Source organism: Sapajus apella, unplaced genomic scaffold, assembly GCF_009761245.1.
Source record: "Sapajus apella isolate SASKATOON/1434 unplaced genomic scaffold, GSC_monkey_1.0 scaffold39, whole genome shotgun sequence".
NCBI lineage: Eukaryota > Metazoa > Chordata > Mammalia > Primates > Cebidae > Sapajus > Sapajus apella.
The window spans coordinates 9497604-9515393 of NW_022436979.1; the positions used below are offsets into that span (position 1 = coordinate 9497604).

General features: G+C 33.3%; 1 protein-coding gene across 4 annotated transcripts in view; it reads right to left on the bottom strand.

Annotated features, from left to right (window-relative positions):
• Positions 1 to 17790, bottom strand: part of GPM6A (glycoprotein M6A) — a 375095-nt gene that overhangs the window by 171239 nt on the left and 186066 nt on the right. The window contains exon 1 of one of the 4 annotated variants that reach the window (XM_032298688.1): positions 11245 to 12273. The exons of the other annotated variants lie outside the window; for them this stretch is intronic. Within the exon in view, the coding sequence (XP_032154579.1) occupies positions 11245 to 11281 (37 nt within the window). The 5' untranslated portion in view covers positions 11282 to 12273. Of the gene's footprint in view, positions 1 to 11244; positions 12274 to 17790 lie in introns of those variants that run through there. 4 annotated transcript variants of the gene reach the window in all.

Here is a 17790-nt window from a genome sequence, read left to right on the forward strand (position 1 = left end):
CACAGATTGTAAAACTCATTCAATGAAAGCTTCTGTTTCTTGCAGTACAAAATTTCAAAATCACCAGAGAGGTAATAATGGTGAGGTTAATGCCTGGGTTACATTCAATACTGAAATTGTATGTAACTCATTGTCCCTCAAGGACCACAAAACAGCCCTGTAACTCATGCTAGAGGATCTAAAAGTGAACCCCCTCATAACAGAAAGGCATTCCCAGCTTGCGGGCTCTGAGACTCCATTGAGTCATGCCACATGTAAGGAAAATAATTTTTGGAGTGCTAGTCTATCCAAGGAAAAACAAAGCACATTTTCCATTCTCTAGGTAAAAGGACATTCTGTCTACACTAGGACAGGCAGAGTAAGTCTTAAACACTTGTTCATCTTAACGCTATGTTTAACAAGCCTCCCAAGTATTGAACTCAAGCAAACTGAGAAATGAGATCAATGTTAGTTTTTTCATGAAATTTAAATGTGTCAAACAATAAAGTCTTCAAATAGTTTGCCATTTTTCGCCAACAGGGAAAATTAAGCAGTGAATTAAATGGCTCCACAAGGACTTTGAAGAATGCCAGATAAGTTTACTACATTTCACGTAAGTATAACACACACGTCTTAATCATGTCACATCATATATTTCTAATTTGTATATTAAAATCAGGATCACATTAAAAACTTCTTTTTTTTTTTTTTTGTATTATTAGTAGAGATGGGAGTTTACTATATTGGCTAGCCTGGTCTCAAACTCCTGACCTCAGGTGATCTACCCACCTTGGCCTCCCAAAGTGCTGGGATTACAGGTGTGAGCCACCATGCCTGGCCTAAAAACTTTTATAAATGTAGCACCTTAATATTATAGGTATAATTAATAGCCATTTTGTAGATCGGAAGTGTTTAATATTAGTAATTTGACATGGTTCAAACTAATACATCTATAATGCAGTCAAATAAGTAACAGATCACTCAGTCGACGTTTAAAAAATAAATCTATGAATACCTAAAGGCTGAAGCAAAATAAATTTATCAGTTAACAGGAGAGGATTTTCCAGGAATCTGATAGAGATGGAATAAAGTGACCAGTGGATATGATACATTTTTTAAAAAAATTGAGACTTAGATGAATACACTGTAATTTTTAATACTTTAAAGATTATGGAATGCTTGGGGGGACACATGCATGGGTAATACAGTTGTCTGAAAAGACCTCATCATTAGGTTATACTGATGTTGCTTTTGCATCGTTGCAGAATTTTAAAACAACATAGAGTACCACAGTGAAGGCCAAATATTGCAGTGATGATATAACTGTAAATATGAAACAAAGCTTCCTTCCAATTTAGCAGAAACAATGGGCATACATATTTTTGATGTGTATGTAAATTTAGTGGTCACTCTTAGCAGAAACAACGGGGATAAATATTTTCGATGTGTATGTAAATTTAGTGGTCACTCAATACACAGATGATATGAAAGATTCACATATGTCATAAATTAGTAACTCCTGTTAGAGCGTTGGGAGGGGGCTCAAAGGTGCTAAAAGGTATTGTAGAGATCAATCATGGAAATACATGCTTGCCATCCCTTTGTGAATTAAATTTTCATGGAGTGTTGCAAAAATTAACTACCTAAAAATAACACATAAATTAATAAGCTTATCTTTCTTCAAGATTATACTTTTCAGCTTGAGTATATAACTGGCCTATAAAACATGAAGCTATTTCAGTTGTTTAACAAGAATTAATTCCAAATTCCACCCAATAATGGTATCACAAGTTCCTCTCAAAACTCAAATTAGTGATTCATACATAAAAAAATAAGTACACCAAAATTGTAGGGAGAATATGATGAACATTGAAAGGTTAGAAGGAAACACTCTTCAGATACTATTTACCAGAGCTCAAGTGTCCTGTTTTCAGATTGTATTGTTTCTTGATACCATCTAAAATATCAGCCAATTGTGTAGGACTATATACCAATAAAAATACAAAAACTAAAATAAAGCACAAAAGAAGACAATAAAAAATTGATTACTCACTAGCATGCTATTTTTAAAATTCATTACTTTGAAAATTACTAAATATATCCTAGAAAAGACTTCATCTTATTAAACTGTCCTCAATGATTTCAAACTGTTATTTCTTGTGTAATTTGGTTTTCTTTGATCAATACTTACAAATGAACACAGTAAGCCTAGTGTCAGCAAATTTATAAACTACTTTGTTAAATTTTAACAGCATATTTAAAAATATTATGTCATAATTTTCCAAGTTTCAGTAGCCATTTGCTGAACCTGACAGCTTAATGTATTTGACTTCATTGCTACAATCATAATGCTAAAAGTATGTGTGGGCTCTTTAATAATAAAAAAAGACAATCTATTTATTTTCTAGAAAGCTGCTACCAAACTACTGAACATATTTCAGGTGAAATAATAAAAGAATTATGTTTAATTCCAACCTAATGGCATAAATGGAGTCCTTGCTGCATTCTCTCAAACCAGGTTTAGCTGCTCTGGTAGATCTGTCTCTATTTAGGGGAAAATTTGGGTTTTATTCTTCCTCTAGTCTGTTCAGTGACTTCTTCTTCCTCCTCTTTATCCTCTTCTTGTTTTCCCTGCCCCTCTTCCTTCTCTTCCTCCTCCTGCTCGTTTTTATCATTAGCATCATCATCAGTAATAGTCATCTCAGCTATGAATGGGTTTGTATTAAAAGCACTTCGCAGGTTGGGTTCATGAACAAATGATAAAACCTTTACCCTTCAGGGATTGGTACTTTGAGAAGGGAGCAATAGCATAACAGATACATTAAAAAAAAAAAAAAAAGAAAAGAGAGAGAGAGAGATGCTGTATATTAAGTGATAAACATTTAAGAAACAACTTATACAACAATTCAAAAAATTTACTGGTCTTTAATTCTGACTCTCTGACTCAAAGAAAATTGCTTGGTCCCTTTTTTTCAGTGGGTACATGTGTTAGGATGAGAGGAAAGGAAACATGAAGAAGGCATCTGCATTTACCAAACTCTTGCTACGTTCCAAGAATTATAAAGGGCGCTTTTACCTAGTTATTGTTACATCTAACTCACATTAAATGGCCTAAACCCAAAGATAATGGTAGAGAAAATTCTCAAAATGGAGATTTTGAAAAAATCAGTTATCTTCTGTTTTTCTTTGTATTTTTCACAGTACAAAGAAGTAAGTTACTGTTGGATTAAGAATGTCCAAGACAATGGTCGCAACTCGAAAGCACAAGAAAAAACATGAATAATACAGATTAAGTTATATAGAAAATTAAGGTGGAGAAAAGGAGCCAGGGTTTTAACAAAAGTCATCTGATTGGGAAACCAAAAGCCAATTAGCTACTCATTATGATGGTCAAGTGAAAAACTGCTGGCTCTCCTACCTGTTTAAAATTCATGGAGACAATCTGAGTGCATGGTTTCTGGATTCTAGATCTTATGACTTATTTACAATTTTCTACTGTGAATGGTTGAGCAGGAACTTAAAATGTTTTAAGTTCAATTATTCTATGACTAGTTTTCAAAGCATTCTTTTCTAAAAGGGTTTTTTATTTTAACTTGATGAAAAGCTAAAATAAAGTCTCTGAGACAATAAACCACTACATAAATCTGGCTTTGGTAATATATGGGTACTATTTAAGACAGAGATTCTCAAAGCCTGTGTTTGGTTTTAAATGGACAAATCACATTCAGTGTCATATCTAAGAGTTCCATTGCTCAAACAATGCTCAATCCTTATTTTAATAATGATTTCTAATTGCAAAACATTGAAAGGTGTTTGAAGAAAAATAAAGACAATTCTTTACTGCCACTGAAATGTACAGTCCGTGGTTCCAAAAATTAGAATTTAAATGCCCTGATTATGGGAAAAAGAAACTTTCAACTAGAAAAATGGAGCAATCATTTGGCTCATTCTCCCTTCTGCCCACCTCATAATCTTTCTTGGAACTGAAATGAAAGACTATCTCATTTTGTAACATGACAATTCTTTTTTTCTCTGGATGTTTGTGTGAGGTTTTCTCTTAGTTTCCTGTAGTGTGTAAACCCAATCACCATTGACTAAATAGTATGACCATAAAGTCAAAAAGTATTTGATATTTGTTTAAAAAAACTGTAATCAACATTTATTAACTAATGTTAAGATATACTTACATTAGACACTTTACATGAAATGCTTGGAAGAGTGCTTGGATTATTAAACATTAGCTATTATTATTAGTATTTTCCTAGAAAAATAAATCATGCTAGTAAAATTACTTATGTTTCAGATGTTCAATAACTAAACTGAACTGAAAAATTGGTATGGTATAGACTGTTAAAAATGAAAGTAGATATCCACCAACACAGAAAATGTGTAGAAAAATCTTAAAACAATTATTTTTTTAAGAAAGAATAGGTAATTCACCATTCAAATAACCCTTCTAATGGGGAGTATTAATTGCAATCGTAACAATGTAGAAAATCATTTCCTAGAAATTGAAAGTTCTATTATGAATCAATGAAAAATGCTAATCAACAAAATACTTTAATTGCCTCATTTTTACTTGATAAGCAAGAAAAAGCATGATCACTCCCTAATACAAGGCAATATGTACAATCTCTTATATGTTTCTAGCCTCATTCTCAGGGATAGAGTCCATCCAGTTCCTCTCTTTGATGGAGGTAAGTATACTAAAACGCATTATTTCTCATGTGATAAAAATTTAAGTCCAAAAACATTAAACAATTTAACAATATGAGAAAGTGTCTTTCTTTCTTTTGGAAATGAATCTGGTTATATATACCAGTTAATGTTCTCATATGTTGACTGACATCTTCTAATTCATTTAAAGCCAACAGTTTAAAAAATAAAAACACAATATTTAAAAGCCAGCATTCATTCTTCCTTTTTTTTCTGACCTCCAATTTCTTCATATTATAATTTAATTCCCTATTGTACTCTACAAACAGACATCAATAAGGAACTGACTCTCATCTTTGACCAAAGTTGTATTTCCCACTCACAATTCGAAAAAATAATCAGTTATCTTTTGTTTTTCTTTGTATTTTCACAGTACAAAGAAGTAAGTTACTGTTGGGTTAAGAATATCCAAGACAATGGTCACAACTTGAAAGCACATGGAAAAACATGAATTATTTTATAATGTCAGCTAATCCACAGCTGTGCCACCTGTTAGTATGGATGCTATCCAAAAGGATTTTTGAAAGTAAGCCAGGCAGTCTGCCTTCAATGTATGAAAAAGAAAACTGTCAAACATTTTGAATCATGGGAAGGGGTTTTTGCCTGGGGGAAAATGGAGTTTGCAATTGACAAACTAGAAGTTCTCTCTTGTATCCTATGACTCCCTTATGAGCCATTGTCCTCTAGTGAATTAAAGAATAATTAATTTCTAAAAACCATCTCTTAGAAGTCTTCACTCCAAGGACACCATCAATATCTATCCATCACGCTGTAATTCTCATTTAGTCTCTTTAAATATTTAAAATTTAATTCAAGGAGTTAATGAAGTAACTATATCAAGCACTTTTATTTGAAAAGGTGAATTCACTCATTTTAATGATATTGTGAAAAATCTATTCATATCCATCATCCTAACAAGACGTTAGAAATGTGTTATTAATATTTTGGATCTCTGAGATAAACAGTACCACAGACACTAAAAAACAAACAAACAAACAAACAAAAAACACCATAATCAGCAACTGATCCAATGAAAACATAAAATGATAAAATTCTGAAATGTTGTACCTAAACCACAGCAGACATAATAACCAAAACAATGCAGAAGTTCTGAGACTATCTATTCAACTTTATTAAAAATGTAACTAATTTTCCTACTGATAGATGTCATAGAACTACATTTGAAAACAGCAAGGGGTAAAAGTAATTTCTTATGCCCAGGAGGACACTTGAGGTTAAGCACAATGTTAGCAAAAGCACAGCTGTCAAATCTTAGGACAGATTTATCCTATATGCTTTATAAAATCTGATTCTCTTTGTTTCTTCTAGCCTTGTTATCCAAATGTGGAAATGGCAGCTGAAGAGATGATTTGTGATAGTATTTGCTGAGATTAATTCTGTCCACTAGATGGACAAAACCAGTTCCCTTTTCACGGGTCTGTAAGTAGCCAACATCTAAGAAGCAGATTATTAATTCTTATAATTAAATGACTGCTTAAAGGTTTTTGATGATGTTTTTGTTATTTTCTTAGCCACTAGTCTACAGACTTCAATGACATATTAAAGATTATAAATCTATTAATAAACCAGACACACTTTGTCTATTTAATTTTTTTGCAGTGGTTTCCCAAATATTATACCACCAATATTTACTGGTAGGCAGTGATTTGGGGACAAACTTATTCAAATTGTAAAAAATAAAAGATCAGTGAGGGAAAAAATCAAAATTATCAAGGATATAGTAAAGAGTGGCATCAAAGTTGAAATTTAATACATGAAATATACACTTGGTTCAGCTTCAACCCACCAGGTTAAACTCAAGGAACATTTCTTAGCACTAAGCCTCTTTATGTAAGACTCCTAAAAGGATCTGAAGATTTGTTTTGTTTAGGTCTTTTGATTGCAAAGAATAGAGATTTGCCCAGAGTAGCTGGAAGATGGGGCGGCATGGTTATTATAAAAATGTGCTGCAGGATAAAGAGATCCTCAGAGCATACTGAGAATCACCTATCCCAGATTTCAAGATAGAAGGCCAATTGAACCAGCTCATCTTTTTGGATTTAGTCCATGACTTACAAGTCATAGATTGCTAGTGCACTTAGGGATTGGCTGCTCTTGAAAAAGTTTTCATGTCTAGCAAAGGAAAAGAAGCCAGAGTTGGTGGTAAGGAACACAAACATAAATTACAGAACATAGCTGATGAGTGCAGTGGAAACGTGGTAGAGGCAGTCCTTCGAAGGAGGTGTGGCTGGCAAGCAGGCAGCTGTGGACATCTAGTGCAGAGAGTGGGGTTAAATGTTCAGAACCTGGACTCTTTCTGATTTATTGAAAGAATACAACTCAGCTCTGCTATTTACTACTATGTGACTTTGGTCTAGTCAATTAACCTATTTGATTTTTAGTTTCCTCAACATTAATATCACTTAAGGTTATTGTGAAGAGTCAATTAGTTCATTCATGTAAAGTCCTTAGGCCAGCGTCTGGCACTGATGTCACTGTACAATTTAGGTTGGCCAATATTTTCTAATTTCTCAGAGCCAAAACCGTCTTTTTTTTTTTTTTTCCATTTATTGTAGTGGTGTGTCTTCTTCAGGGAAGATGTCTGCTTCAGGGAGAGTTAGGTTCTAAAGTCATCTTTCAAGATAAAAATAATCTTATTAAAAAAAGATGTCAGAAGAGGCTTTTAGTCAGCTTACAAGCTACACTGTATGTTAAATATACAGTATATTTATGTTAAATATACTGTATATTTATGTTAAACATACTGTATATTAAGTACAGTATACAGTATATGCTTTGTGCATAGATTCCCTTATAGTAATATGTATATATAAATGTATAAAGTATATGATGATGGGCTCTCTGGTCAACAATAATTGTACAGTATTTTAAATTATGAGACAGATGGACATTAACATTGATAGGGAAAACAAAATAAACCTGTAACTCTCGTTTATGTATTCTTGTTGGTTTTAATAAGTTAAAGATATGCTGAAATGACAAATAGGTTAGTGGTATGGAGCGAAGGATGAACAATGACCATTAAACTTTGGCTATATGTTGCTGTTTGAAATGATGAAACTGGGTCCTGATCACATTGAGATTGATCATCTACGTCTGCTAGTGACCCAGGCCCTGAGAGTCAACAAGGATTGATTCTATTGAGGCGATGGTAGATGGGGCTTTGGTGTTGGAGAAGTTGGTGGTTGAAACTGACTGCACGGATTCATAGCTGCTGGCTTATTATACTATGAAAACATAGTGAGTGACACTGTGGCTGTTATCTTTCGTGCTGATTAAAAAATTTCTGGTATACTACATGTAATTTTGGGACCTGTTTCATGAATGTTCATGTTCAGAAATTAAATCCATTAGGGTTGTGGGTGTTGGGAACAGTTCAGCCAATGTATGAAGGCTCCAACCTGCTGGCTCTTTCTGTTCATTGCTGTTTTCTTTTTATCTCTATACAGTGTTGTTGCTCCCAATTCACTACTAATTAGAAACCCATAAATCATTTACATATTTTCTCATAAGATTTGGCAAAATGTTCTAGAAACAGTTGCATGGTTACAAGTCATAAATGTGCACCTGTTAAATCTTCATCAAAATCTCTTTATTCACTTTGCTCAACCCCTCTGCAGTAACTGGAGTCCTTGTTGCATTATTTTGTAACTATGGATCTCCATTTTGCTGACAGATGATGCTAGGTTTATTATGGCCATCGTAAAGACCAAATTCAAAACACTCTTTTCTTTTTTCCTTTTTTTTCTTCAGTACTACAATACCATTGTTTTAGCTGAACACAAGATGAAGTACGTGGCTTTCATGTAGAGGCCATGTTTTACCAACAAAATACATGTTTATTAAAACACTAGACTCCCCTCAGCACAGTGAGATACTCACCTTTGGGGAGGGTGGCAGAAATGGATGGAGCAGCAGATTAATTAGCCCCATTTCCGTTTCACATCAAGCATGGGCTCATTGAACAGAATGGCTGGTGGGTGAAGTCACCCATACTTTTAAATTATCCTCTGTCTCTCTGACTGAACACATATACTTAAATTAGGATAAAAGTTAGGACTATTCTCAATTGCCTTTTAAAGCTTAAGAGGGGAAGGGGGCTCTCACTATGAAGAAAAATATATTTTTTATGGATGATCTTTGTAAGTGCTTAAGCTTCAAGTATATATATTTTCAAACATATGAAATTACAATTAGTTAATGAAACCACTCCATTTTACATTCTAGTTGAATTTGCAAGGTAATATGAGTAAACATCAACATGAATTTTAAGTCTTTTTGACACGTAACAGAAAAGACTAGGTCTAAATTTTAAGAAAGGACTAAAAAGCATCTTGCAAATGGAAGAAAACTCTGTGATAACTGAATTATTATTTAAGAAAATCCGATGCAGTCTAAGAAAAACAGGGTAAGAACTAACACAAAATGCTGCTTTTCTTTAGATAGATCATTAAGTCTCTCCCCCTAAACTCTTGAAAAATCTCTAACGATTTTATGTGCTTGTCAAATTGCTCCTCCAGAAATTTCACAGTTACTACCCACGCACATATCGACAGAGCATTTCTATTCAAATGTAACTTTCTAACAACAAACTTATATAGAAAAGGTGTCATAGGCAGAGTTGAGAGGAACAGAAGATTGAGAGTGAAGAAAATTAAATCTTTTTCTCAAGAAAGAAACCTAAATCATAAATATTATATTCATATACATTTACAAACTGATAGACCACTAAACAATTTTTCTGATTTAAGATTGCTTCCACCACTGTTGCTGATGCATATTTTAATGACGAAAAACCCACTGTGATAGAATTCTTTCCCTCACAGCATTGCCGCCTCCACCCCCATAAAAGAAAGCTTTTCAGTGTTACCTGAGAAAAAAAAAATCACAACTAATTACATCATTTTTCTTGGTTCCTGCAGCTAACAAGCCTTGCTGAGACACATACAACCTGTACCACAATCCATGATTTAACTCAAGCTTTTATTTAGTGTGATGAATATCATTCCTCTATTTAAAATGCTGTTTATTTTCCTTAAGCAAATTGATCGGCCAATAAGTATTATCATTATGTATTAAAAAAGATATCATCATAAGATATTTTATTCTAAATTAAAATAGTCCATTGAGATACCTTGTAAGAACAGAAATTACCATTAAAATTTCCCATTTAAAATCACTGATGAACACTTAGGCTATCTATGCATATAATAAAAGAAGCTGAGGGTTTTTTTTTTAATTTAAAAAATAGATCACATGCTATCAATGTAGATTTTTGTGTTTCTATTACAGATTATCATTAATAACGGTACTAAGGACTAAAACTGGAAAATCAACTTATCTATTATCTCTTTCTTATCTAAAACCTTCATATATTTAATATCAATGGTCTTTGATTACGTGTGTGTGTGTGTGCACCATATATGCCTCAAAATGTATGTATGTACATTAAGAGAAGAAGCCCAGCCTAGCTAAATGAATAAAAATATGGTAACTATACTGTGCTTCAAACCTAAATATTTTATCAGATAAAATATAATTTTTTAAAATAAGTGCATTTATATACATTTGCAATTAACTTTGATAGCTGACTCTTTTTCAACACCATTCTTGAATATTACCTTTATGTAGTATTACCTGTGTTACTGTTTCAGTCCTAAGAAAATGAGAACATTTTCTCTGACATTACATAAGCCTAAGACCAGACAAGAGAAACACTCTCTGTCCTGGGGTGAAAGCTAGCTCCCACTGAAGCTACCATATGACACATTAAAAAATTCTTGAGTTGATTGAATCATTCCAAATTACCAATATTTATCCATTTCAACCTACAAAAATGGCAATTTCACTTTAACTTATACAACCAGATATACCTAGACAAGCTTTAAAAACGCATCAAAAATTTCCTTTAACGTATATTATTCAGAAGTTGAATTACAGTCAACTATATAGAAAGGAAAACCTTAACGTTTCTATACACCCTGAAAATTTATGAACTTTTTCTCCATCTACTTAAACTGCAATCTAATTTAAAAAAAAAAAAAAAAAAAAGATTGCTTCAAAAAGGTGCACCAACCAAAAGATAATTTATGGTCTTGGTCTTTGTTCTATCAGATGCCCATGCAAAGGTATTGATAATGGTTACATCACCAAATTTTTAACTATCCCCAAATATTGTGTTTGTGGCTCACACCAGGTATCCCTTGACCCAGCTTGGCAAGTGTGAAATCATGAAATAAATGAAGGTTAACAAAGGCTCGTCTAAGGAACAGTTCACTGCAATACCGCAATGCTCTTCTCACTAATATTTGACTCTGCATTTCGGGACTTATATCTGAAAGATTTGCAAATAATGACAACATTCATACCAGACATTACTGCAAGTGAGGAACAGACTAAAGGAGAGGAAGGAACAAAATGCCTTCCAAGAGAGAAACATTCATTAGCCTTACTGGCAAGTGTCTAAAGCAAACAAGGAAAGTGCAAAATAATTACTTAGCTACAAATAAACGCTTTTTAGCACAGTACCTTTTTGTGTCTGTCCCTCTTCCATATTCTCTTCCATGGCTACCTTTCTTCAGTAGAATCTGGTACACGGAATTAATCAAAAGCTCAATTAGATGTTGGAAAAACTGGTGTTTTTTTTTTTTTTTTTTTCCCTGGGAAGCTCCAACAGCAGTGGCTTGGGCAAGTCCTCAGAGCTTAGCTCAGGCTCCCTCGTTCCTCTTGTTTGCTTGGAGACGGGCTGTCAAGTGTAATTTCATTCAAATTACTCTTCCGTGAAGATTATCAATTTTTCTTCTCAAAGCTGCCCATTGTGTACCACTGTAAGCAGGTATTCAAACAAATAGCCTGAGAATTTTGGGGGGAAATTTGGTCTGAATCCCGGGAGCAGAGACACTATGATTCACAAGTCTTGCTTTGCATTTAAAATGGGGAAAAGAAATTGAGGTTTGTATTGAAATCTGGGCTTTAAATTGGAAACAGGCTGAGCTGTGAACAGATGGAGGGGTGTCCTCCTAACATGAAGCCGACCACCAACCCATAATTCCCCCCTTTGCTTCCAGAGTGGGAAAGCCCAGATTCCCGTCGGTTCTTTATGCTGCAGCAGTGGCTTTCACCCAGTCAGATACGTTGCAAAAAAAAAAACGTGTTTTCCTTTTCTCTCCTCACTAAGTGTTTGGTTAATTTGATTTGAGGTGCCAAGAAAGGGTGGAATTATACCATCTCAGGGTTTATCTGCAAAAGTTTATCACTAAGACAGGACTCGTAAGCTCACACCTTTGAGATTTAAAAAGAAATAGAAACGTGGCTGTCAAAGGACTGAGTATAAAGCTCTAAGCCTGAGAGATACATGTTTTAAGTAATTATTGTACTTAGTGCCATATGACTCTTAAGTAAAAGGGAGAAAATCACTAGAAGAAAAAACCCTATTGATGTCTTTGTTATTTATTGTTACGGTTTTAGCCCGCTAAAGCTGCCAGTGAGAATCTCTTGAAAGGGAATTTCTTTAAAGGTCAGTCTTGGGGAATAAAGAGTGATGTAAGGCAGGAACAAACTTTAGATAAGAAACAAGAGGATAGCAATTCATAATGCGAATCTGCAAGCTGATTTGGAATGCAAATCACAATGCTGCAGTCTAGCAATAAATTAGCATTTGTACTTCAGCCTACTGAGTGACAGGACACCATCCAAGAGTCTCAATACTTCACAAAAGGTATAGTAAGAAAATAAACAGTATCTCTTTCAAGGAGCGTAAACCTTTCCTAGAGTAGAAAGAAAGGATCCTTGCCTCTGTCTCCATCTCCAAATGAGCCAGCACACACACACACACACACACACACACACACGCACACACAGAGGCACACAGACACACACACACACACAAGGACACACACAGACATAGCTGTAACTCTGTCTTTAATGAAAAATAACTCACATCCTCATTATCCATAGCATGCGTTTCTTGCATTATAGCTTGCATTTCACATGCATTCTTTAAAGCAGGTCATAGCATGTTGCACCTCACCCTCTACATATTACAAAAGCAACTATTCAGAGGAAACACAATTGTACTGCGTTCCAGTTTGTTTCTCATAAAGGAATGTTTAGTCCTCTTACTTTGATAATAATTTGTTCTTTATTTTCTCTTTTCAAATGAATTTTGTCCAAAGATAACTGGAATTCAAATAACTCAAAACCTATCTCTTCTGAATATATATCCATTTGTATTCAAGGGTTTTTGAGAGAGCTGCTTGCTCAGTGCACAGATTGAGAGAGATAAACCATAAGGGAAATCAAAAAACCAAATTGTAGCAGCTTCTCTGCTTCAAGTCATCCCTAGGCTGACATAACCTGGCATATAATCAACACAGAATGGAGTGTCACTCCTCATTTATATTCTTTATTCATTTTATACCATGGAAATCGTTAGTGAAACCGATTTTTAATAGTAGTGCCAGTAGCTACAAGAATATCAGCTTAAATTTTTAGAACACTTTACAATCTATAAAACATGATTACATACATTAACCCGTTGTGAGTCAAATGGGAAAAGCATAATTTTCCCCACTTCATGTTGAAAAATACGGACACTCAGGGACATTTAGAGACTGGGCTAATAAATGACCAAGTAAGTCTTAGAACCCATGTCTGCTGATTTCTTGCCTACTGTGCTGATCGTAGAAGCTAATTTTCCCTGCTACTCTGTTCCTTTATGAATGTTGTTAGAGTCTTCAGAAATCAGCCTCAGTTCATAGCTTTCTTTTTCACCACACATATAAAGCAAAAGCAAGGGAAATGAGAGGGAAAGAAAAATTTTTAAATATTCATGATTTCTTTTTCTTCTGGAAATTTTGCAGCAGAACATGCTCATGTAATCACTTACTCTTTGTCTAAAACAGCCTTTTTCATATGACAGTTGTTACCAACATAAGCCAATATAGATTTATACCCATTTTTAAAATATAAAAAAGTCCTCAGAGCCAGTCTAAATGGACTCTTGTCAAATGAATGAAGAGAGATACAGGCACATAGATAGCACCCTTACAGCCAGGAGTTTGAGACCAGCCTAGGCAACATAGAGAGAGCTCATCACTATAATTTTTTAAAAAAACATATTATCCAGCCATGGTGGTGCATATCTATAGTCCCAGCTACTGAGGAGGCTGAGGAAGGAGAATCACTGGAGCCTGGGAGGTTGAGGCTGCAGTGAGCTATGATCACATCACTGCACTGCAGCCTGGGCAACAGAGCAAGATCCTGCCTCTAAAAAGATAAAGTAAATATAAGTTAACGACATAGTTAAAAATATGATTATATTTTTATGAAGTCAGATTTCCCTTTCAAATACTATCTAAGAAATGTTTGTAATGCATATTACTTTTTTTCTGTGTAAGCTCTCTCAATCCCAAACCATTATAAATCTCTTTCATTTTGTTTAATTCATCTTAATTTGAAGCTGGCTTTAACACTTCATCTTATCTTTATGGATAAACACATTATTGCAGACACTGAGAAAATATTGACATATTCCTCTCTTACGTAATACAATCACTTTGTGATACAATGTTCGTAATATAGGCAAGCAAACAGAATTAATATGTTAAACAAGTTCTGTTTCCAAATATAGCATTAACTATTACAAGTGAAGGGAGAAATTGCTCATTGTCCCTAGGTCGGAGAACCAAGAGAGATGTGGAAAATTTGATCATGAAGACCAAGCCTAGTGCATGGGACTAATAGGCATGAACGCGATGAAATGTCTTAGTTGGGATCATCATATATATTGACAGAGAAAAAGGACCACTTTGACTGCTACTTTAAGGTCCAGGACAGAAACTGACTTCCATAATGTTTTCTTAAAGAAAGTCAAAACCACACAAACACTGCAATGTTTTCAGTATATTATAAAGTTACCATAACATTCTTCAGAGTTATATATTCATAGAAAGCAGTCAATTCACAGAATGATCATGGTATTCATAGTCATTACCCCATTTCCTTTTATTCTGAATTGTAAAAATGTTTATTAAGCATTCTTACAGGAAATTGACGCAGGCAACAGGGATACTGATGAGACAAATGCCTGTCCTAATCAGGCTTATAGCCTAGTAGCATAAAACAGACCAAATATCACAACGCTGAATGACAAGTGCTGCCAAATAAAAATAAAAATGCATTACACGCCACAGAAGCCTACATCAAGGACATCTAACCTACATTTAGTTTTGATAGTTGGAAAAGTTTTCCTGGTTTCCTAGAAAGTACAGTTTGATCTGACCTAATCAAAGCAGGCGACCTTTCGCCCGAAGGAGAGGAAATTAAACAGGAAAAAAGGGAAAGGCAGATTGTTGGGGAGAAAGAAAATATTTTTTCGAACAGTTGAAAGCGAATGCATGAAGATCCATGGGGAGAGAGCCATTCTCTTCTGAGAATACCTAGTAGACTAATATCTGGCTACATGGGCAGAAACTCTGTTTTACTATTTATTAGACATTGTATCCTCAGGGTATTCAGTAGTCCTGTGCTGGAATAGCCAATTCTGAGTCCTGGTCCTTAGTTTTCTTAGGGTACTGAAGGAGAAGACACTCCTGAGGCCTCACTTGTACTCCACAAGATTGGAGCCTAAAAGGTAGACAATAAATACCCACTAGTATTCACTCCTGAGAAATTACCTTTTGGATATCTTAGGTTCTTTCATACCAACACCTTACTTCTCCAATCTATTAATATTGTATTTTCACATAATTATCAGACCTCTTGTCATGAGTAGGTCATAGCTGATAAATGGTTTTCCAGTGTTCTTAGGATAAAGTTTGACCTCATTAGACTGGCTGGAAAGATCAGGCGTGACCTAGCAGGAACTCACTTCTTTGGCATAACCTCCCCCTGCTGTTCTTCCTTCATTCATCTCTTTCTAATCTCTCAAAATTGTCCACTTATGAATATTGTTCCTTCTTCCTAAAATGCTTTCCCTTCCACCCTCAGGTAGCTAGTCTACTCACTTGTCAGATCTCAGTTGGAAAGTGTTATCCTCAGGCAGAACTTTTCTGAAGGCATAGGCCTCTTTTAGCATTCATATCACATTCCATTTCAGAGCGATTCCTCAAAGTCTAATACATACATGTATATATATTAGTGTAATAGATATTAGTGTTATATAGTGTAATATATTAGTCTTATATACATTTTATCGTAATATATTAGTGTTATATATTAGTGTAATATTTATATTAGTGTAATATATATTAGTGTGATACAGATAACTGTTTTATATAAATATTAGTGTAATATACATATCAGTGTTATATATATTAGTGTAACATATATTAGTGTTATATATATTTTAGTGTAATATATTAGTGCTATATATATTAGTGTGATATATTAGTATAACATATTCATTAGTGTAACATATATTAGTGTTATACATTAGTGTAATATATGTATATAAGTGTTATATATATTAATGTAATATGTATTATTGTTATATATATATTAGTGTTTAATATATTAGTATAATATATGTATATTAGTGTTTTATAGTGTTTTATATATAGTGTTATATATATTAGTGTAATAATATATTAGTGTTATATATATAAAACACTATATATAAAACTAGCATGTTTAATGTTCTTTCCTTCTAACACTATATATAAAACTAGCATGTTTTATATATAGTGTTATATATATTAGTGTAATATATATTAATGTTATATATAATAGTGTAATACATGTTTTATAAGTATTACATATTAGTGTAATATATGTTAGTATTATCTATCAGTGTAATATATATTAGTCATATATATTAGTGTAATATATATATTAGTCTTATATATAAGTGTAACATGTTAGTGTAATATGTATTACAGTAATATACTAGTGTTACATATAAGTGTGATAGATATGAGTGTTACATATATTAGTATTTTATATAAACATTAGTGCAATATATATTAGGGTTATATGTATTAGTGTTATATGTATAATATAATTTTACACAATATATATTAGTGTTATATATATTCATGTAATATATGTACATTAGTTTATATATATTAGTGTAATACATGTAATTATTGTTATACATATAGTTTTATATATATTACTGTAATATATATTAGTGTCATATGCATTAGAGTTATATATATATTAATGTTATATATAATAGTGTAATATATATTAGTATTATATATTAGTGTAATATATATTATTATTATATATAAGTGCAATACATTAGTGTTATATATGTTAGTGTATATACCTTAGTGTTATATATATATATTGCAAAGTGTAAATATATATGTGCATTACATATATATATATAATTATATATATATATAGCCTCCCCGCTGGCCTGCAGCCTATGAACTCCATGAGATAACAGCCTCCATCTTTTCCCTTTCCACAAGACAAGCACATAGCAAGCTTTCAATAGATACTTGTTGAATGCATGAACAAATGAATAAAAGAATAATGATGTATGAATAAATAAAGGAACAAACTCAGTGGCTTACACACACCTTACCTTATGTTTGTCTGCTTCCACAAAATATTTTAGACAGTGAACATAATTATACAATAACTTGGGGAGATACATATCATGTTCATATGTAACAAATGTCATTCCGCAGTAGTTGATGGCAGAATGATGATGAGATATTTCAAAGAGCAACCAGCAAAACAAAAAGGGAACTGGAAAATATTCCTTGTTTTCCATGTTTCCTCTGCTAATGGAAAGCTGTATCGTCATAAATGCTGATAACAATAAGGGGAAACAGAAAAATTCAAGGCTGACACTCTTTGGGCCAAACTTACCCTTTTATAGAAGAATCAATTCTAAGTACTCTGAATTCCTATAACCATAAAGGTGATCCAAATTTTAAGACTTCTAAATAGTTTTGTTTTCTCCAAAATGCTAGAAAGCAAGAGTAATCCAAATGTCATTTTGGTAATTATGTTTTCTATAAAACATTGCAGAAAGCATGAAGGGTAAAAACCATGGCTTCCAAGATGCAATGAGTAGGCAGCAGTGGCCTCGGTTTAACTACTCAAAATCCAAACACT